The sequence below is a fragment of the Pseudorca crassidens genome, chromosome 2 (genome assembly GCF_039906515.1).
Source record: "Pseudorca crassidens isolate mPseCra1 chromosome 2, mPseCra1.hap1, whole genome shotgun sequence".
NCBI lineage: Eukaryota > Metazoa > Chordata > Mammalia > Artiodactyla > Delphinidae > Pseudorca > Pseudorca crassidens.
Window position 1 is genome coordinate 154,908,841 of NC_090297.1, and position 22,473 is coordinate 154,931,313.

General features: G+C 50.4%; 1 protein-coding gene across 3 annotated transcripts in view; it reads right to left on the minus strand.

Moving 5' to 3' along the window:
* The window catches only part of LOC137220002 (uncharacterized), a 59,656-nt gene that overhangs the window by 14,546 nt on the left and 22,637 nt on the right, over positions 1–22,473 (minus strand). For 2 of the 3 annotated variants that reach the window (XM_067729438.1, XM_067729439.1), the window contains 5 exons: positions 21,651–21,777; positions 21,013–21,134; positions 20,030–20,151; positions 18,976–19,098; positions 7,359–7,481 (listed from right to left, as the gene is read on the minus strand). In XM_067729438.1, coding sequence (XP_067585539.1) covers positions 7,359–7,481; positions 18,976–19,098; positions 20,030–20,151; positions 21,013–21,134; positions 21,651–21,777 — 617 coding nt within the window. Of the gene's footprint in view, positions 1–7,358; positions 7,482–18,331; positions 18,455–18,971; positions 19,099–20,029; positions 20,152–21,012; positions 21,135–21,650; positions 21,778–22,473 lie in introns of those variants that run through there. The other variant, XM_067729440.1, reaches the window with a different exon arrangement.

Consider the following 22,473-nt stretch of genomic DNA (forward strand, 5'->3'; position numbering starts at 1 on the left):
GCTGGCCGTTTTCAATGGCCACCAAGGCTTGCATCAACATAATCTTCTGTGTGTGTGACTTACGTTTCAGACGACACACCAACCACAGGCATAGTGCGATCCCCACTGCACAAAGGATGCCAAAAGCTCCCATGCCTACCCATTCTTTAAAGAAAAGAAAAGTAGAGGATAGCCATGAAGCAAAATTCCCAAAAGAAATAGGGTGTAACTCGGTAGTATTAAGATGAATAATCTGTAATCGTTGTTCAAACAGCAGTCTTTCTGCTTCTTCAGACCAATTTCCTTTTAAATATTCCCCAATCAATTTACTTTGGTTCAGACGTCCTATAATTTTATAGGGAGTAACACAAAGATGATTAAATTTAGCAACACAACCAAGCTGAAGCATATCATACAACTCTTCAAAAGCATCCTCCAGCAAATCCATCTGTTGATTTAAAGATAAAATGCCAGCATGTAAATGTGTATTAAAGCGATTCTGATTTTCTAATGCTAGCGACGTTTGCTTTACTATACCATTAATTACAGCAGCTGATTGTACCTGATTCACCATTGCTGCAGCAGCAGTGGCGGCCGCCGTCACAGAAGAAGTTAAGGCAATTATAAGTGCAGCAGTAATCCCAAGATCCCGCCGCTGCCTCACCAGATTAATTAATGGAAAAGTAGCGGGATCTGCCTTAACTGGAATGGGAACAAATGTAGGTATACGTAGTACTACAGCAGTCTGCACGATTGTTCCATTCCAACATTGTGAAATCCAGCAAGAAACGCCCTTATTACATCCTTCTGTATCATTAGACAATAAAAACATAAAAGGGGGTTGTACGCATATCACAGCTGCAGGCTTGGAATAATTATACAAAGAATTTAGTATATTACGTAATTTCAATTTATATATTTGACTTTTATTAGCTAATTTAACCTCCCCGCTCACATTATACAAGGTGCCATTACTAGAATAAATCATGGCCAACGCAGAAAGATCCATGCTAGCGCCAGCATCATTAGTCACAACCCAAGAATAAAACGGCCACCCTTCATAATACCAGGTAACATTAGAAGCATTACAATTTTTCCTGCCCGCAAAAGACTTTATATTAAATGATAATCGAAAACCATGGGCAACTTGCAACGATGCAAAATCCTTACCAGCACAAGATGTGAATACCGGAGGGTACCTAACATTTGGAACACAGGATAAAAAATTTAACGTATTATTTCCCCTGGTGTAATTAACTTTTTTATTCCTTACAGGAATCACTCCATCATGATAAAATAATAAAGTAGTCACATTCATTAACTCTAAGCCATTTGCTCCATCACCTGAGCCAGATTGAGCACCTAAGGATATTTTGGATAGGGCTTCAGACAGCATATTAAACGGCATTTGATTATGTTTCAATGGATTATCCCAGGCAACAAGTCTTTTCCATAACAAGCCTATACAGCTTACATTCAAATCCCAACTAAAACAAAGGGTTTTATTAATTCTAACAGAACTGCCATTATATGATATCCAATCCATATTCTGTGGATCTATACAAGGAGTATACATAGAGCAATCACTAGCATATAAAATTGGGAGTACTCGACTCTTAGCATGGACTGGCATGGGTACCGGCCAGGTTCTACTTATTCCCCAAAAGGTGTCTTCCATTGTCTGCATTGCTCCCCACAGGCAGCATAGTAGAAGTAACTGACGTAGAAAGGCCATCACTCTTCAACCGTTCTAGTGCAACGTACCGGCACCCAAACTGGTTCTTGACCCTGCGGGGAAACACATAAGGACCCCCTAGATCGTGTAAGAACAGCATCCGGGCCTCTCCAGGTGTTGGTTAAAACATCTTTCCACATAACTTTCCCATAATCCTGCAACTCCCGCACCGAATGGCGATCAGCCGCAGTACTAGCTGCAATACCCTCTTGTAAAAAATTTATTGTATATAGGGCAAGCGAAATTCTTTGTTTTGGAGTACAGCCTTCAGCAATTCCCCCCTTTTGTTTAAGTAAAACAGTTTTAAGATTTCTATGAGCACGCTCAATAATACCTTGTCCCTGAGGATTATAGGGTATGCCCGTAACATGGGAAACACCCATACGCTGACAAAATTGCGCAAATGATTTTGCAGTATATGCAGGGCCATTATCTGTTTTTAATTGTAATGGTTTGCCCCATGCAGCCCAGGCCTCCAGACAGTGAGTAATTACATGCTGTACTCGTTCTCCAGCCAACGGAGTGGCATGAAGGACGCCAGAGCAAGTGTCAATAGAAACATGAATATACTGTAACTTCCCAAAAGAGGAAAAATGAGTTACATCCATTTGCCACAAACTATTCGGAAGCAACCCACGAGGATTAACTCCAACAGGAGAAGCAGATGTAAAGGTTACGCAGACAGGGCATTGCTTTACAATCTTTCGAGCAGCGGCACGGGAAATAAAAAACTTTTTCCGAAGTACCACAGAAGAAACATGATATAAAGCATGAAATTCTTGGGCCTGCAAAAGGGGATCTAAAATGGGAAAAGCACGAGTTGCCAAATCTACTTGTGCATTAGCAGACGCCATTGGTCCAGGCAATAAACTATGTGCACGTATATGAGTAATATAAAAGGGATTTACGCGCTGTAAAATACAAGCACGTAACTGTACTAATAAAGGAGCTATAATGCTCGAGGGTTTAATAAAAGAAACTAATTCTAAATTTTTAACAGCATTCACCACATATAATGAATCCGAAACCAAATTAAAAGGCTGAGGAAATCTATTAAATACCGTTAATACTACTTCACACTCAACCAATTGAGGGGTATTAAGACAAAAATTTAAAATTACGGGGTCATTACCCTCTACCATATAAGCACCTTTCCCCGACTTAGAACCATCAGTATAAATGGTCAATGCATCCTTTAAAGGAGCTGAAGCAGTTATCCTAGGAAACAATATGGGATGATTTATTACAAATTTCAATAATTCACTTTTAGGCAAATGATTATCAAAAACATTAGGAAACATACACGCAAGAACAGACCACTCAGTCACAGTAGCTATCAAAACTTCCATTTGCTCTTTAGTATAAGGTATAATTAATTTATCAGGCATCACTGCAAAGCAACTCAAGCACTGTTTAATGCCTAAAATAGCTACTTCAGCAACCATGGAAGGATAATAGGTTAATGTTCGTAATCCAAGAGATTTAGTATGGATCCACAATAAAGGTCCATCCTGCCATAATACAGCAGTAGGAAATCCAAAAGTTGGCAAAACACATAACCAAAGGGGAAGGGATGAATCAAATCTAATCAATTGTGCAGCACTCATTGCTTGTTCCACTTTGGATAAGGCCGTAATAGCTTCTGGTGTTAAACTTCGGGGAGAAAGAAGATCGGAATCTCCTTCTAAAATACGAAATAAAGGCATCAAATCATGACGGGTTAATTTTAAATAAGGACGTAACCAGTTTATATCACCTAATAACTTTTGAAAATCATTCAAAGTTCGTAAATGCTCAGTCCTGATTATCAATTTCTGTGGCAAAATTGTATGATTAGTAATCCGCGCTCCCAAAAACTGTGTTACGTCACCCCTCTGAATTTTCTCAGGAGCAAGATATAATCCTTTCTCTTGCAAGCATTGCACTAGCACAGTCAAAGCATGTTCCAAATCTTCCATAATAGGAGCAGCTAGCAATATATCATCCATATAATGAATGATACGTAAAGATGGACACAATTTTCGAAGGGGCTGTAAAGCGGTATCCACATATAACTGACACATAGTAGGGCTATTTGCCATTCCTTGAGGTAACACAAGCCACTGGTACCGCTTATCCGGGTATTCATGATTCACCGTTGGCAAAGTAAAAGCAAAACGCTCCCTATCATTTTTATGTAAAGGGATAGAAAAGAAACAATTTTTAATATCTACTACTATAATCGGCCAATCCCTAGGAAGAGTGGACAAAACCGGTAAACCACGCTGAATAGGTCCCATTATTTGCATCTGCTGATTGATGGCGCGCAAATCATGTAGCAATCGCCATTTACCAGATTTTTTCTTAATTACAAAAATAGGGGTATTCCAAGGTGAAGTAGACTCTTCTAAATGTCCCAAATGTATCTGTTCTGTAACCAATTGTGTGGCTGCCAATAACTTTTCTCGGGATAAAGGCCACTGAGGAACCCAAATAGGGTCAAAAGTCATCCAAGTAATAGGAATCATAGACTCAGTGGCCCCTAAGGAAAACCCAAGCCTGCCCGATCTCTTTTTTGAATCAATTCCAAAGGGGATTGTATGCCTTGTAACCGCTGGCCTAGGCCTCTGTCGGGAACATAACCTTGCTTCAGCATTATTCTCTGGGCTGCTTCAGAATAATCATTGGTCAATGCCAACTTCATTTGAGATTGAACATCTCGGCCCCACAAATTAAAAGGCAACCCATCTACTACAAAAGGCTGAAAACAACCACTATGCTTTTCAAATTTCCAAGTCAACAATTTTAAACTAAGATTAGGTGTTTTAGCATATCCCAAACCTTGCAGAGTTTGTGAAGACTGTTGAAGGGGCCATGCTTTTGGCCAATCTTGTCGGGTAATAATACTACGATCAGCTCCAGTATCTATAAGGCCTACAAATCTACGGCCCTCAATCCATAAAGTTATCATTGGCCGATCATCAAGAGACAAAGAAAGAAAAGCTGAATCAATGCCTGATGACCCAAATCCATGAGAGCCCCGTTCAGCGGGCAAAGAGGGATATTTATCATGGCAAGAGGGTAAAATTAAAAGTTGTGCAATACGATCACCAGGGGCAATAACTATTATTCCCTTAGGTGATTGACATAACACCTTTATATTACCTGTATAATCAGAATCAATTACCCCTGGGGAAACTATCAAACCTTTCAAGGTACAGGAAGAACGGCCCAACACTAATCCTACCGTGCCCTTGGGTAATGGTCCATGCATATCTGAATCTATAGGCTGAATGCCCATATTGGTTGTCAATACCATTCGGGAGGTGGCACGGAGGTCCAGCCCTGCGGAGCCTGCCGTGGCTCGCCGCGGGGCTTGGGTGGCTGCAAGTTCACATTCTCGTGGGCCCCAAAAATTTTCGGGCCCTGAGACCGTGGGCCCATTAACCCGTTTTTTGACTGGGCATTTCCAAAGGTTGGTTGAAAGCTCTTGGATTGAGTTAGGGGTAGTAAAGGCTGGCCATTAATATCCTTCACAGATTTGCATTCATTAGCCCAATGCTTCCCTTTCTTGCATCTTGGACATGTCCCAGGAGGGCGTGCCGACTGGGACGTCTTAGGTTTAGCTCCTAACATTCTACATTGTTTCTTTAAATGTCCTGGTTTTCCACAATGGAAACAATTCCCAGATCGCACAGGATCTTGCATACCTTTAGCAGCTGTCATTACCGCAGCGGCAAGCCCTGCATTAGACAAAGGGCCTCCAATCTCCCTACAAGCTTTCATCCACACTTCAATGTCCTTTCCTTTAAAAGGTGTAATGGCTCGGCGGCATTCTTTTGTACATTGTTCATAAACAAGTTGTTTCACTAGAGGCATCGCCTCATCCACATTACCAAAAATTCTTCCCGCCACTTCCATCATCCGGGCTACAAAATCAGAAAATGGCTCTGTGCCTCCCTGTATTATTTTTGTTAAATTCCCTGACACCTCCCCTTTATTTGGGAGGGCTCGCCATGCACGCATATTAATCTCATTTATTTGATTATAAACTTGTACAGGGAACATAGTCTGATTATTTATCCACTGTCCTTGTCCTAATAACATATCTACATTCCAGGCAGGCTGCCCATTGGCAGCATTTTCCCTCGCTTGACTGTGAGCCAAATCAGAAACAATAGACTTCCAGTCTAAATATTGCCCCATCGTTAAACACGCACGAGCAATATCTTGCCAATCAGTAGGGGTCAAGGCATTTCTCGTAAGCCGCTGCAAAAGCATAATAGTATAATTAGCAGAAATGCCATCTCGTTTGGAAGCTTCTGCAAGATCTCTAATTAATTTATGATCTATCATATCATAATATCGCTGGCGTGTAGCCGGATCTTCAAATACTGGAAACGCATTGGACAAAGAAGAAGAAACTTGAAGCCAAGCCTCGCGGGGGATAAAAGTACATTGCGGGGAAGGAATGGAAGGCGCAGAACGCCTAGGTTGAACAACACTCCTTGAGGCAAAAAATTCCTGAGGTCGAGAAGGGGGCAAAGCCCCAAAAGGGCCATAACGCTCCTCCTCATATTTTGCAGCAGCTTCTGCCAAATCCGCAGCATCGCCGGGATCTAGCTCCTCATCATCTGATAAATACATGGCTTGCAAGCCAGACAATAGCGGATACATTGGTTCTCGCCCAGTCTCTTGGGCGTCTGGTTGTTTAGATTTTAACTTTTTCTTAACCTTATTATCTACTAATTCTTCTTTTGTAGGCCTATCATCTGTAGCCTTATGACTGCCTGCTTCGGAAGCACTATCTTGATATGACCGCAAAACTTGCGTCGCTTGTTTCACTATGTCTGTACACTTTCCCTCCTTAAGACAAGATCGAACTAAATTCCACAAAGGGAAAGTCGCACAGCACAGCTTACCCTCCTCATGAAAACGGTGCAAATCCTTTCCTAATTTCTCCCATGAAGGGATAGTCAAAGTACCCGAAACTCCAAACCATGGCGCTGCTTGATCTATATCATTCAGTAAACGGCCAAGAGTCTTGTGAGATAACGTCAACCCCCGATCCCGTAAAAGTGCCTGTATCGGCTCATAAAAATTTGCCGTGGGGTTAACATGAGTATTCCCCATTATGTACTTTTACTTACTTTCACTAAAAGATTTACACCATTACACACACAACAAGACAGTGCAAGGCACAAAAGCTACGTACCGGCAAAATTACCGGTTCACTCCGTGTGTCGAGTTCTGAATCGGTCCTCCATGCAAGGCGCGAAGATTCCCGGGTTTCGGCACCACTTGCAGCGGGCCGTTTCCGACCAGCAGAATAACGAGCCGCCACACGCAAGATTCTTCTCGTATCACACTTTATTGGAGCACAGCTTGGTTGAAGAAAGATGGAAGGAAGACGCTACGCAGCAGAATATGGCAGGCTTTATACTGGCCAGAAGGTCCACACAACAGCCCTGGATTGGTGTGTGTCAGTACATGTGACAATATATTGCTACGCCTACAATCCACGGGATGCACGCGTGGCGCCTTACGCGGCACTCCCGGGTAGTGCAAGCAAGATGCAACAATGTAATTTCGCCTTCCTCTGGACCAAGAATCCAGCTCCTTCCTGGCGGCGTCCCACAGGAATCCACTGACTATGTGGATCTACCTGTTCTTGAAGTTTCTCCTCAGTGGTGTCACACCCTGTGTGTCCTTGTGTGTCTGACTTCTCTCGCTCAGCATCGTGTTCTCAGGGTACATCCACGTGGCAGCGAGTGTCAGGGCTTCACGCCTTTGCATGGCCCAGTGACGTAAGGAAGAAAAGAGAAAAGAAAGGACCATTGCATGCAAGTCTGCTGACAGCCAATGATGACAACGGGTGCCACTGACGGATTGGAAGAGGGCAATGGCAAAATCCAAGAGCCCTGGGACATGTAAGAGGGGTTGTAGGGAGGAAGATAGGAAGACATGCTATGCTTTGAAGCAGTCACCGTAACCCAGGTGTAAACTCATAAACGGTAGACGCCGAGTAAGGGCGACACAGATGGCAGGGAGGAGTACGAGGGACACTAGACAGGAAAACGGTCAGGGCTTCACCAGGGATTGGGTGCATTCCTTTCTCCCTCTAACAGAGGTTATCAGTAACCGGGCTAGTCGCTGGGAATCAAGAGTAAGCAAAACAGACGTGATCTCTTCTTCCTCACGGACCACGGGGTAAACTTACCTACCTGAAACTGGATGTGAAAGGCGATGACGGCCATAAGCGAGAGGTGCGTGGTGTCACGTGAGCTACGGTAGGGGGACGTGATGAGTTGAGTAGGTAAGGGGACGCTTTCTTGACCAAGTGACACCTGAGAAGAGGTGAGAAGGGTGAGGCGGCATCAGTCAGCTGCAAACTAAACAGAGGGACACTTCCTGCAGAGGGGCAGCACGGGCGACGCGCCGTTGTAAGTATGCAGGCCTGAGAGGAGGCCACCGTGGGCAGGATGATTGAGAATGAAGGGAAGGAGCTGCAAGACGAGGCCGCAGAGATCACGCTCCACCCTGCCCAGGGGATGCCCTGCCCCGCGGACTAGCACACCCAGAGAGAGCGTACCAGTGCACAGCCAGATGAGACGCCTGCTCGAGAATGCAAGCCAACGCTGCTTCTTTCACCAAGAAAGTCTTGCCTGGTAAACTAAAGAGCGTATCGATAGAGTGGACACGTGACTTACATTCTGAGGCAGGCGCCCCGCCTTACGGAACGGCGACGGTTCTCAGGGGGGCCGGGCGGGAGCCGCTCCGCGCGTCTGTCCCAGGCACCCACCCGCCTGCGGGACCTCCGGCCGCCTCGCAGGAAGCTACGACGCCCAGTCCCGTGGCTACCTGTGCAGCGAGGCGTACTCCGCGGACGCGTGCCACACACACTTCAAGTGGGAGGGCGGCCTGAGTGGCAAGGCGAGAGGCCGGCCTGCCGCGCGTACCAAGAAGGCGCTCTTCGGCCTGGGCCTAGGTGCTTGCGCCGCCCCCCTGGGCCTACCGGGCTCCGAGGGCCCTGCCCTGGACCCCCTGCCCCCCTGCCCTTGGTTCAGTCACAGCAGAGGTGGCCACACCCACACCCTCTGTGACCTCGGCGTTCCACCCTCCTGCAGCCCCGCCCGCCCGCCCCACTCCGCCGGCTGCCCTGGGCTACGGAAGCTGCATCCTGGGGCCAGGGGGTTCCCAGGAGGCCAAGGGAAGACACGACGGCCTTAAATGAGTCGCAGAGGCCTTACGTGGGCTTGTGTGGTTGAGTTCACCTCTTACGTTTCACTGAAGTCTGCGAGAAGACAGGGACCTGCAGCCTCACAGTCGGGCTCCACGGTAAGGTGCGCGGGACCGACCTCAAACTGCCCCACGGCGTGGAGCAACACCCGCCATCGAGAGGTCTACAAGAGAGCCGCTGCAGCTAGCCCACAGGTCCCAGAAAACTAGATTCTTCTGTATGTAAGTGAGTTTTGGGGAGATTTGTTGCAAAGCGTTATCACAGCAAGAGCTGACTAATACAACATTCTCCAACTCACTGCCACGTCCACGGCTGCCACCGTGCCTACGTGTAAGGCAACTGTGTCCTCGAACTTTGAGAACTCCTGAATTCTCGGTGCCTCTCCAACACAATGTACGTGGCTAAGGTGTCCCCAGATAACTTCACTAACGTACCACCGAGACCGCCCTAAGCTCTTATTAAACGTAATGCAACGCTCTTTCTATTGGTTTTCTGTTTCTACGTAGGTAAAATGCTTTCCGTCAATCTAAAAGGATGGAAAATCGGCACAAAACACTCTGTGGATAGTTGTTTTTCACAAAGGAAAATCACAAACGAAACAGGCATGTCACCGGGTGCAGAGCACTAACGCCCCCTAGTGCCTCTAAATGCCAAGTGGACAGAGGCACTTAATTAAATATCGAATCCCAGCTCTCTCCACTTGAGAGGGAGAGCAAGCCATTCCCAAGTGGAGGAGGGATGTTTTCAGCAGCTACCTGCAACATTCTGTGGACCTGGCCACTGTGTAGCTGCAAAGAAACCTTTTGTCTGAGGAAACTAACTAAAGAAACTTGAAAGTGGAAAAAGAGAGAAAGAATGAGACAATACCCTTATCTTGGTGACTCATTCACTTATTCGTCCACTTACCAAATCAAATATCCACTACGTGTAGAGAGTACTGTGCTGAAAACCGCACAGAACACGGAGACGTACCCCCATTCGCAGGGAGGTTAGATACCAGAGAGGGAGACAAGATGTAGATTACCTCACGGCAGTTCCGCACACGTCTTGTTCAAGTGTTTGCAGCTTCAGGGGAGAGAAGGGATCCAGAAATCGCTTGGATTCTCAGTGAAGTCTTCCCAGAGAAGGAGGTGCAAAATAGGTGGACTGGAAGAAACCAAAAAATTAACCTCGTGGGTAGATACGAAACGGAGCAGAGGTGCACAGATATTTAGACCCCGTTCTTTCTTGAAACGTCTAGAAAGGGAAACTGAAGCCAAATTACGGAGGGCCTCGAGTGTCAGTCTTCGGAGCTTGGCCGTATGGGGTTGACAGCGGGTGCCACGGACGGCTCGGAAGAGGGCCAGGGCATAACCCAAGAGCCCTGGGAGGTGTAGGAGAGGTCGCAGCGAGGGAGATAGAAAGGCATGCGATTCTCCGAAGCAGTCACCGTAACCCAGGTGTAAACTCATAAACGGTAGACGCCGAGTAAGGGCGACACAGATGGCAGGGAGGAGTACGAGGGACACTAGACAGGAAAACGGTCAGGGCTTCACCAGGGATTGGGTGCATTCCTTTCTCCCTCTAACAGAGGTTATCAGTAACCGGGCTAGTCGCTGGGAATCAAGAGTAAGCAAAACAGGCGTGATCTCTTCTTCCTCACGGACCACGGGGTAAACTTACCTACCTGAAACTGGATGTGAAAGGCGATGACGGCCATAAGCGAGAGGTGCGTGGTGTCACGTGAGCTACGGTAGGGGGACGTGATGAGTTGAGTAGGTAAGGGGACGCTTTCTTGACCAAGTGACACCTGAGAAGAGGTGAGAAGGGTGAGGCGGCATCAGTCAGCTGCAAACTAAACAGAGGGACACTTCCTGCAGAGGGGCAGCACGGGCGACGCGCCGTTGTAAGTATGCAGGCCTGAGAGGAGGCCACCGTGGGCAGGATGATTGAGAATGAAGGGAAGGAGCTGCAAGACGAGGCCGCAGAGATCACGCTCCACCCTGCCCAGGGGATGCCCTGCCCCGCGGACTAGCACACCCAGAGAGAGAGTACCAGTGCACAGCCAGATGAGACGCCTGCTCGAGAATGCAAGCCAACGCTGCTTCTTTCACCAAGAAAGTCTTGCCTGGTAAACTAAAGAGCGTATCGATAGAGTGGACACGTGACTTACATTCTGAGGCAGGCGCCCCGCCTTACGGAACGGCGACGGTTCTCAGGGGGGCCGGGCGGGAGCCGCTCCGCGCGTCTGTCCCAGGCACCCACCCGCCTGCGGGACCTCCCGCCGCCTCGCAGGAAGCTACGACGCCCAGTCCCGTGGCTACCTGTGCAGCGAGGCGTACTCCGCGGACGCGTGCCACACACACTTCAAGTGGGAGGGCGGCCTGAGTGGCAAGGCGAGAGGCCGGCCTGCCGCGCGTACCAAGAAGGCGCTCTTCGGCCTGGGCGTAGGTGCTTGCGCCGCCCCCCTGGGCCTACCGGGCTCCGAGGGCCCTGCCCTGGACCCCCTGCCCCCCTACCCTTGGTTCAGTCACAGCAGAGGTGGCCACACCCACACCCTCTGTGACCTCGGCATTCCACCCTCCTGCAGCCCCGCCCACCCGCCCCACTCCGCCGGCTGCCCTGGGCTACGGAAGCTGCATCCTGGGGCCAGGGGGTTCCCAGGAGGCCAAGGGAAGACACGACGGCCTTAAATGAGTCGCAGAGGCCTTACGTGGGCTTGTGTGGTTGGGTTCACCTCTTACGTTTCACTGAACTCTGCGAGAAGACAGGGACCTGCAGCCTCACAGTCGGGCTCCACGGTAAGGTGCGCGGGACCGACCTCAAACTGCCCCACGGCGTGGAGCAACACCCGCCATCGAGAGGTCTACAAGAGAGCCGCTGCAGCTAGCCCACAGGTCCCAGAAAACTAGATTCTTCTGTATGTAAGTGAGTTTTGGGGAGATTTGTTGCAAAGCGTTATCACAGCAAGAGCTGACTAATACAACATTCTCCAACTCACTGCCACGTCCACGGCTGCCACCGTGCCTACGTGTAAGGCAACTGTGTCCTCGAACTGTGAGAACTCCTGAATTCTCGGTGCCTCTCCAACACAATGTACGTGGCTAAGGTGTCCCCAGATAACTTCACTAACGTACCACCGAGACCGCCCTAAGCTCTTATTAAACGTAATGCAACGCTCTTTCTATTGGTTTTCTGTCTCTACGTAGGTAAAATGCTTTCCGTCAATCTAAAAGGATGGAAAATCGGCACAAAACACTCTGTGGATAGTTGTCTTTCACAAAGGAAAATCACAAACGAAACAGGCATGTCACCGGGTGTAGAGCACTAACGCCCCCTAGTGCCTCTAAATGCCAAGTGGACAGAGGCACTTAATTAAATATCGAATCCCAGCTCTCTCCGCTTGAGAGGGAGAGCAAGCCATTCCCAAGTGGAGGAGGGATGTTTTCAGCAGCTATCTGCAACATTCTGTGGACCTGGCCACCGTGTAGCTGCAAAGAAACCTTTTGTCTGAGGAAACTAACTAAAGAAACTTGAAAGTGGAAAAAGAGAGAAAGAATGAGACAATACCCTTATCTTGGTGACTCATTCACTTATTCGTCCACTTACCAAATCAAATATCCACTACGTGTAGAGAGTACTGTGCTGAAAACCGCACAGAACACGGAGACGTACCCCCATTCGCAGGGAGGTTAGATACCAGAGAGGGAGACAAGATGTAGATTACCTCACGGCAGTTCCGCACACGTCTTGTTCAAGTGTTTGCAGCTTCAGGGGAGAGAAGGGATCCAGAAATCGCTTGGATTCTCAGTGAAGTCTTCCCAGAGAAGGAGGTGCAAAATAGGTGGACTGGAAGAAACCAAAAAATTAACCTCGTGGGTAGATATGAAACGGAGCAGAGGTGCACAGATATTTAGACCCCGTTCTTTCTTGAAACGTCTAGAAAGGGAAACTGAAGCCAAATTACGGAGGGCCTCGAGTGTCAGTCTTCGGAGCTTGGCCGTATGGGGTTGACAGCGGGTGCCACGGACGGCTCGGAAGAGGGCCAGGGCATAACCCAAGAGCCCTGGGAGGCGTAGGAGAGGTCGCAGCGAGGGAGATAGAAAGGCATGCGATTCTCCGAAGCAGTCACCGTAACCCAGGTGTAAACTCATAAACGGTAGACGCCGAGTAAGGGCGACACAGATGGCAGGGAGGAGTACGAGGGACACTAGACAGGAAAACGGTCAGGGCTTCACCAGGGATTGGGTGCATTCCTTTCTCCCTCTAACAGAGGTTATCAGTAACCGGGCTAGTCGCTGGGAATCAAGAGTAAGCAAAACAGGCGTGATCTCTTCTTCCTCACGGACCACGGGGTAAACTTACCTACCTGAAACTGGATGTGAAAGGCGATGACGGCCATAAGCGAGAGGTGCGTGGTGTCACGTGAGCTACGGTAGGGGGACGTGATGAGTTGAGTAGGTAAGGGGACGCTTTCTTGACCAAGTGACACCTGAGAAGAGGTGAGAAGGGTGAGGCGGCATCAGTCAGCTGCAAACTAAACAGAGGGACACTTCCTGCAGAGGGGTAGCACGGGCGACGCGCCGCTGTAAGTATGCAGGCCTGAGAGGAGGCCACCGTGGGCAGGATGATTGAGAATGAAGGGAAGGAGCTGCAAGACGCAGAGATCACGCTCCACCCTGCCCAGGGGATGCCCTGCCCCGCGGACTAGCACACCCAGAGAGAGCGTACCAGTGCACAGCCAGATGAGACGCCTGCTCGAGAATGCAAGCCAACGCTGCTTCTTTCACCAAGAAAGTCTTGCCTGGTAAACTAAAGAGCGTATCGATAGAGTGGACACGTGACTTACATTCTGAGGCAGGCGCCCCGCCTTACGGAACGGCGACGGTTCTCAGGGGGGCCGGGCGGGAGCCGCTCCGCGCGTCTGTCCCAGGCACCCACCCGCCTGCGGGACCTCCGGCCGCCTCGCAGGAAGCTACGACGCCCAGTCCCGCGGCTACCTGTGCAGCGAGGCGTACTCCGCGGACGCGTGCCACACACACTTCAAGTGGGAGGGCGGCCTGAGTGGCAAGGCGAGAGGCCGGCCTGCCGCGCGTACCAAGAAGGCGCTCTTCGGCCTGGGCCTAGGTGCTTGCGCCGCCCCCCTGGGCCTACCGGGCTCCGAGGGCCCTGCCCTGGACCCCCTGCCCCCCTGCCCTTGGTTCAGTCACAGCAGAGGTGGCCACACCCACACCCTCTGTGACCTCGGCGTTCCACCCTCCTGCAGCCCCGCCCGCCCGCCCCCCTCCGCCGGCTGCCCTGGGCTACGGAAGCTGCATCCTGGGGCCAGGGGGTTCCCAGGAGGCCAAGGGAAGACACGATGGCCTTCAATGAGTCGCAGAGGCCTTACGTGGGCTTGTGTGGTTGGGTTCACCTCTTACGTTTCACTGAACTCTGCGAGAAGACAGGGACCTGCAGCCTCACAGTCGGGCTCCACGGTAAGGTGCGCGGGACCGACCTCAAACTGCCCCACGGCGTGGAGCAACACCCGCCATCGAGAGGTCTACAAGAGAGCCGCTGCAGCTAGCCCACAGGTCCCAGAAAACTAGATTCTTCTTTACGTAAGTGAGTTTTGGGGAGATTTGTTGCAAAGCGTTATCACAGCAAGAGCCGACTAATACAACATTCTCCAAATCACTGCCATGTCCACGGCTGCCACCGAGCCTACGTGTAAGGCAACTGTGGCCTCGAACTTTGAGAACTCCTGAATTCTCGGTGCCTCTCCAACACAATGTACGTGGCTAAGGTGTCCCCAGATAACTTCACTAACGTACCACCGAGACCGCCCTAAGCTTTTTTTTTTTTTTTTTTTTATTTACATATGTTCCCATATCTCTTCCCGCTTGCGTCACCCTCCCTCCCACCCTCCCTATCCCACCCCTCCAGGCGGTCACAAAGCACCGAGCTGATCTCCCTGTGCTATGCGGCTGCTTCCCACTAGCTATCTACCTTACGTTTGGTAGTGTATACATGTCCATGCCTCTTTATTGCTTTGTCACCGTTTACCCTTCCCCCTCCCCATAGCCTCAAGTCCATTCTCTAGTAAGTCTGTGTCTTTATTCCTGTTTCACCCCTAGGTTTTTCATGACATTTTTTTTTTTCTTAAATTCCATATATATGTGTTAGCATACGGGTCTCTTGTAGACAGCAAATATATGGGTCTTGTTTTTGTATCCATTCAGCCAATCTGTGTCTTTTGGTGGGAGCATTTAGTCCATTTACATTTAAGGTAATTATCGATATGTGTGTTCCCATTCCCATTTTCTTAATTGTTTTGGGTTTGTTATTGTAGGTCTTTTCCTTCTTTTGTGTTTCTTGCCTAGAGAAGTTCCTTTAGCAGTTGTTGTAGAGCTGGTTTGGTGGTGCTGAACTCTCTCAGCTTTTGCTTGTCTCTAAAGGTTTTAATTTCTCCATCAAATCTGAATGAGATCCTTGCTGGGTAGAGTAATCTTGGTTGCAGGTTTTTCTCCTTCAACACTTTCAATATGTCCTGCCACTCCCTTCTGGCTTGCAGAGTTTCTGCTGAAAGATCAGCTGTTAACCTTATGGGGATTCCCTTGTGTGTTATTTGTTGTTTTTCCCTTGCTGCTTTTAATATGTTTTCTTTGTATTTAATTTTTGACAGTTTGATTAATATGTGTCTTGGCGTATTTCTCCTTGGATTTATCCTGTATGGGACTCTCTGTGCTTCCTGGACTTCATTAACTATTTCCTTTCCCATATTAGGGAAGTTTTCAACTATAACCTCTTCAAATATTTTCTCAGTCCCTTTCTTTTTCTCTTCTTCTTCTGGAACCCCTATACTTCGAATGTTGGTACGTTTAATGTTGTCCCAGAGGTCTCTGAGACTGTCCTCAGTTCTTTTCATTCTTTTTTCTTTATTCTGCTCCGCAGTAGTTATTTCCACTATTTTATCTTCCAGGTCACTTATCCGTTCTTCTGCCTCAGTTATTCTGCTATTGATCCCATCTAGAGTACTTTTAATTTCATTTATTGTGTTGTTCATCGTTGCTTGTTTCATCTTTAGTTCTTCTAGGTCCTTGTTAACTGATTCTTGCATTTTGTCCATTCTGTTGTCCATTCTATCTCCAAGATTTCGGATCAACCTTACTATCATTATTTTGAATTCTTTTTCAGGTAGACTGCCTATTTCCTCTTCATTTGTTAGGTCTGATGGGTTTTTATCTTGCTCCTTCATCTGCGGTGTGTTTTTCTGTCTTTTCATTTTGCTTATCTTACTGTGTTTGGGGTCTCCTTTTTTGCAGGCTGAAGGTTCGTAGTTCCTGTTGTTTTTTGTGTCTGTCCCCAGTGGCTAAGGTTGGTTCAGTGGGTTGTGTAGGCTTCCTGGTGGAGGGTACTAGTGCCTGTGTTCTGGTGGATGAGGCTAGATCTTGTCTTTCTGGTGGGCAGGTCCACGTCTGGTGGTGTGTTTTGGGGTGTCTGTAGACTTATTATGATTTGGGGCAGCCTCTCTGCTAATGGGTGGGGTTGTGTTCCTGTCTTGCTAGTTGTTTGGCATAGGATGTCCAGCACTGTAGCTTGCTGGTCGTTGAGTGAAGCTGGGTGCTGGCGTTGGGATGGAGATCTCTCGGAAATTTTTGCTGTTTGATATTATGTGCAGCTGGGAGGTCTCTTGTGGATCAGTGTCCTGAAGTTGGCTCTCCCACCTCAGAGGCACAGCACTGACTCCTGGCTGCAGCACCAAGAGCCTTTCATCCACACGGCTCCTTAATTTGGGATGATTGGTTGTCTATTCAGGTATTCCACAGATGCAGGGTATATCAAGTTGATTGTGGAGCTTTAATCCGCTGCTTCTGATGCTGCTGGGAGAGATTTCCCTTTCTCTTCTTTGTTCTCACAGCTCCCAGGGGCTCAGCTTTGGATTTAGCCCCGCCTGTGCGTGTAGGTCGCCGGAGGGCGTCTGTTCTTTGCTCAGACAGGACGGGGTTAAAGGAGCCACTGATTCGGAGGCTCTGGCTCACTCAGGCCCGGGGGTAGGGAGGGACACGGAGTGTGGGGCGGGCCTGCGGCGGCAGAGGCCGGTGAGACGTTGCAGCCTGAGGCGCGCCTGTGCGTTCTCCCGGGGGAGTTGTCCCTGGATCCCGGGACCCTGGCAGTGGCGGGCTGCACAGGCTCCCCGGAAGGGCGTGTGGCTAGTGACCTGTGTTCGCACACAGGCCTCCCGGTGGCGGCAGCAGCGGCCCTAGCGTCTCATGTCTGTCTCTGGGCTCCGCACTTTTAGCCGCGGCTCGCGCCCGTCCCTGGAGCTCTCTCAAGCAGCGTTCTTAATCCCCTCTCCTCGTGCACCAGGAAACAAAGAGGGACGTAAAAGTCTCTTGCCTCTTCGGCAGTTCCAGACTTCTCCCCGGACTCTCTCCCGGCCAGCCGCGGTGCACTAACGCCCTGCAGGCTGTGTTCACGCCGCCAACCTCAATCCTCTCCCGGCGCTCCGACAAAAGCCGGAGCCTCAGCTCCCAGTCCCGCCCGCCCCGGCGGGTGAGCAGACAAGCCTCTCGGCTGGCGAGTTCCGGTCGGCCCGATCCTCTGCGCTGGAATCTGTCCGCTTTGTCCTCCGCACCCCTGTTGCTGTGCTCTCCTCCGCGGCTCCCAAGCTCCCCCACTCCGCCTCCCGAAGCCTCCACCCGCGAAGGGGCTTCCTAGTGTGTGGACACTTTTCCTCCTTCACAGCTCTCTCCCGCTGGTGCAGGACCCGTCCCTATCCTTTTGTCTCTGTTTAGTTTTTTCTTTTGTCCTACCCAGGTACGTGGGGGGTTTCTTGCCTTTTGGGAGGTCTGAGGTGCGCCCTAAGCTTTTATTAAACGCAAAGCAACGCTCTTTCTATTCGTTTTCTGTTTCTACGTAGGTAAAATGCTTTCCGACAATCTAAAAGGATGGAAAATTGGCACAAAACACTCTGTGGATAGTTGTTTTTCACAAAGGAAAATCACAAACGAAACAGGCATTTCACCGGGTGTACAGCACTAACGCCCCCTAGTGCCTCTAAATGCCAAGTGGACAGAGGCACTTAATTAAATATCGAATCCCAGCTCTCTCCGCTTGAGAGGGAGAGCAAGCCATTCTCAAGTGGAGGAGGGATGTTTTCAGCAGCTATCTGCAACATTCTGTGGACCTGGCCACTGTGTAGCTACAAAGAAACCTTTTGTCTGAGGAAACTAACTAAAGAAACTTGAAAGTGGAAAAAGCGAGAAAGAATGAGACAATACCCTTATCTTGGTGACTCATTCACTTATTCGTCCACTTACCAAAGCAAATATCCACTACGTGCAGAGAGTACCGTGCTGAAAACCGCACAGAACACGGAGACGTACCCCCATTCGCAGGGAGGTTAGATACCAGAGAGGGAGACAAGATGTAGATTACCTTACGGCAGTTCCGCACATGTCTTGTTAAACTGTTTACAGCTTCAGGGGAGAGAAGGGATCCACAAATCGCTTGGATTCTCAGTGAAGTCTTCCCAGAGAAGGAGGTGCAAAATAGGTGGACTGGAAGAAACAAAAAAATTAACCTCGTGGGTAGATATGAAACGGAGCAGAGGTGCACAGATATTTAGACCCCGTTCTTCCTTGAAACGTCTAGAAAGTGAAACTGAAGCCAAATTACGGAGGGCCTTGAGTGTCAGTCTTAGGAGCTTGGCCGTATGGGGATGACAGCGGGTGCCACGGACGGCTCGGAAGAGGGCAAGGGCATAACCCAAGAGCCCTGGGAGGCGTAGGAGAGGTCGCAGCGAGGGAGGTAGAAAGGCATGCGATTCTCCGAAGCAGTCACCGTAACCCAGGTGTAAACTCATAAACGGTAGACGCGGAGTAAGGGCGACACAGATGGCAGGGAGGAGTACGAGGGACACTAGAAAGGAAAACGGTCAGGGCTTCACCAGGGATTGGGTGCATTCCTTTCTCTCCTCCAACAGAGGTTATCAGTAACCGGGCTAGTCGCTGGGAATCAAGAGTAAGCAAAACAGGCGTGATCTCTTCTTCCTCACGGACCACGGGGTAAACTTACCTACCTGAAACTGGATGTGAAAGGCGACGACGGCCATAAGCGAGAGGTGCGTGGTGTCACGTGAGCTACGGTAGGGGGACGTGATGAGTTGAGTAGGTAAGGGGACGCTTTCTTGACCAAGTGACACCTGAGAAGAGGTGAGAAGGGTGAGGCGGCATCAGTCAGCTGCAAACTAAACAGAGGGACACTTCCTGCAGAGGGGCAGCACGGGCAATGCGCCGTTGTAAGTATGCAGGCCTGAGAGGAGGCCACCGTGGGCAGGACGATTGAGAATGAAAGGAAGGAGCTGCAGGACGAGGCCGCAGAGATCACGCTCCACCCTGCCCAGGGGATGCCCTGCCCTGCGGACTAGCACACCCAGAGAGAGAGTACCAGTGCACAGCCAGATGAGAAGCCTGCTCGAGAATGCAAGCCAACGCTGCTCCTTTCACCAAGAAAGTCTTGCCTGGTAAACTAAACAGCGTATCCATAGAGCGGACACGTGATTTACATTCTGAAGCAGGCGCCCCGCCTTACGGAACGGCGACGGTTCTCAGGGGGGCCGGGCGGGAGCCGCTCCGCGCGTCTGTGCCAGGGACCCACCCGCCTGCGGGACCTCCGGCCGCCCCGCAGGAAGCTACGACGCCCAGTCCCACGGCTACCTGTGCAGCGAGGCGTACTCCGCGGACGCGTGCCACACACACTTCAAGTGGGAGGGCGGCCTGAGTGGCAAGGCGAGAGGCCGGCCTGCCGCGGCAGACCAAGAAGGCGCTCTTCGGCCTGGGCCTAGGTGCTTGCGCCGCCCCCCTGGGCCTACCGGGCTCTGAGGGCCCTGCCCTGGACCCCCTGCCCCCCTGCCCTTGGTTCAGTCACAGCAGAGGTGGCCACACCCACACCCTCTGTGACCTCGGCGTTCCACCCTCCTGCAGCCCCGCCCGCCCCCCTCCGCCGGTTGCCCTGGGCTACGGAAGCTGCATCCTGGGGCCAGGGGGTTCCCAGGAGGCCAAGGGAAGACACGATGGCCTTCAATGAGTCGCAGAGGCCTTACGTGGCCTTGTGTGGTTGGGCTCACCTCTTACCTTCCAGTGAACTCTGCGAGAAGACGGGGACCTGCAGCCTCACAGTTGGGCTCCACGGTAAGGTGTGCGGGACAGACCTCAAACTGACCCACGGCATGGAGCAACACCCGCCATCGAGAGGTCTACAAGAGAGCCGCTGCAGCTAGCCCACAGGTCCCAGAAAACTAGATTCTTCTTTACGTAAGTGAGTTTTGGGGAGATTTGTTGCAAAGCATTATCACAGCAAGAGCCGACTAATACAACATTCTCCAAATCACTGCCATGTCCACGGCTGCCACCGAGCCTACGTGTAAGGCAACTGTGTCCTCGAACTTTGAGAACTCCTGAATTCTCGGTGCCTCTCCAACACAATGTACGTGGCTAAGGTGTCCCCAGATAACTTCACTAACGTACCACCGAGACCGCCCTAAGCTTTTATTAAACGCAAAGCAACGCTCTTTCTATTCGTTTTCTGTTTCTACGTAGGTAAAATGCTCTCCGACAATCTAAAAGGATGGAAAATTGGCACAAAACACTCTGTGGATAGTTGTTTTTCACAAAGGAAAATCACAAACGAAACAGGCATTTCACCGGGTGTAGAGCACTAACGCCCCCTAGTGCCTCTAAATGCCAAGTGGACAGAGGCACTTAATTAAATATCGAATCCCAGCTCTCTCCGCTTGAGAGGGAGAGCAAGCCATTCTCAAGTGGAGGAGGGATGTTTTCAGCAGCTATCTGCAACATTCTGTGGACCTGGCCACTGTGTAGCTACAAAGAAACCTTTTGTCTGAGGAAACTAACTAAAGAAACTTGAAAGTGGAAAACGCGAGAAAGAATGAGACAATACCCTTATCTTGGTGACTCATTCACTTATTCGTCCACTTACCAAAGCAAATATCCACTACGTGTAGAGAGTACTGTGCTGAAAACCGCACAGAACACGGAGACGTACCCCCATTCGCAGGGAGGTTAGATACCAGAGAGGGAGACAAGATGTAGATTACCTTACGGCAGTTCCGCACATGTCTTGTTAAACTGTTTACAGCTTCAGGGGAGAGAAGGGATCCACAAATCGCTTGGATTCTCAGTGAAGTCTTCCCAGAGAAGGAGGTGCAAAATAGGTGGACTGGAAGAAACAAAAAAATTAACCTCGTGGGTAGATATGAAACGGAGCAGAGGTGCACAGATATTTAGACCCCGTTCTTCCTTGAAACGTCTAGAAAGTGAAACTGAAGCCAAATTACGGAGGGCCTTGAGTGTCAGTCTTAGGAGCTTGGCCGTATGGGGTTGACAGCGGGTGCCACGGACGGCTCGGAAGAGGGCAAGGGCATAACCCAAGAGCCCTGGGAGGCGTAGGAGAGGTCGCAGCGAGGGAGGTAGAAAGGCATGCGATTCTCCGAAGCAGTCACCGTAACCCAGGTGTAAACTCATAAACGGTAGACGCGGAGTAAGGGCGACACAGATGGCAGGGAGGAGTACGAGGGACACTAGAAAGGAAAACGGTCAGGGCTTCACCAGGGATTGGGTGCATTCCTTTCTCCCTCTAACAGAGGTTATCAGTAACCGGGCTAGTCGCTGGGAATCAAGAGTAAGCAAAACAGGCGTGATCTCTTCTTCCTCACGGACCACGGGGTAAACTTACCTACCTGAAACTGGATGTGAAAGGCGACGACGGCCATAAGCGAGAGGTGCGTGGTGTCACGTGAGCTACGGTAGGGGGACGTGATGAGTTGAGTAGGTAAGGGGACGCTTTCTTGACCAAGTGACACCTGAGAAGAGATGAGAAGGGTGAGGCGGCATCAGTCAGCTGCAAACTAAACAGAGGGACACTTCCTGCAGAGGGGCAGCATGGGCAATGCGCCGTTGTAAGTATGCAGGCCTGAGAGGAGGCCACCGTGGGCAGGATGATTGAGAATGAAAGGAAGGAGCTGCAGGACGAGGCCGCAGAGATCACGCTCCACCCTGCCCAGGGGATGCCCTGCCCTGCGGACTAGCACACCCAGAGAGAGAGTACCAGTGCACAGCCAGATGAGAAGCCTGCTCGAGAATGCAAGCCAACGCTGCTCCTTTCACCAAGAAAGTCTTGCCTGGTAAACTAAACAGCGTATCCATAGAGCGGACACGTGATTTACATTCTGAAGCAGGCGCCCCGCCTTACGGAACGGCGACGGTTCTCAGGGGGGCCGGGCGGGAGCCGCTCCGCGCGTCTGTGCCAGGGACCCACCCGCCTGCGGGACCTCCGGCCGCCCCGCAGGAAGCTACGACGCCCAGTCCCACGGCTACCTGTGCAGCGAGGTGTACTCCGCGGACGCGTGCCACACACACTTCAAGTGGGAGGGCGGCCTGAGTGGCAAGGCGAGAGGCCGGCCTGCCGCGGCAGACCAAGAAGGCGCTCTTCGGCCTGGGCCTAGGTGCTTGCGCCGCCCCCCTGGGCCTACCGGGCTCTGAGGGCCCTGCCCTGGACC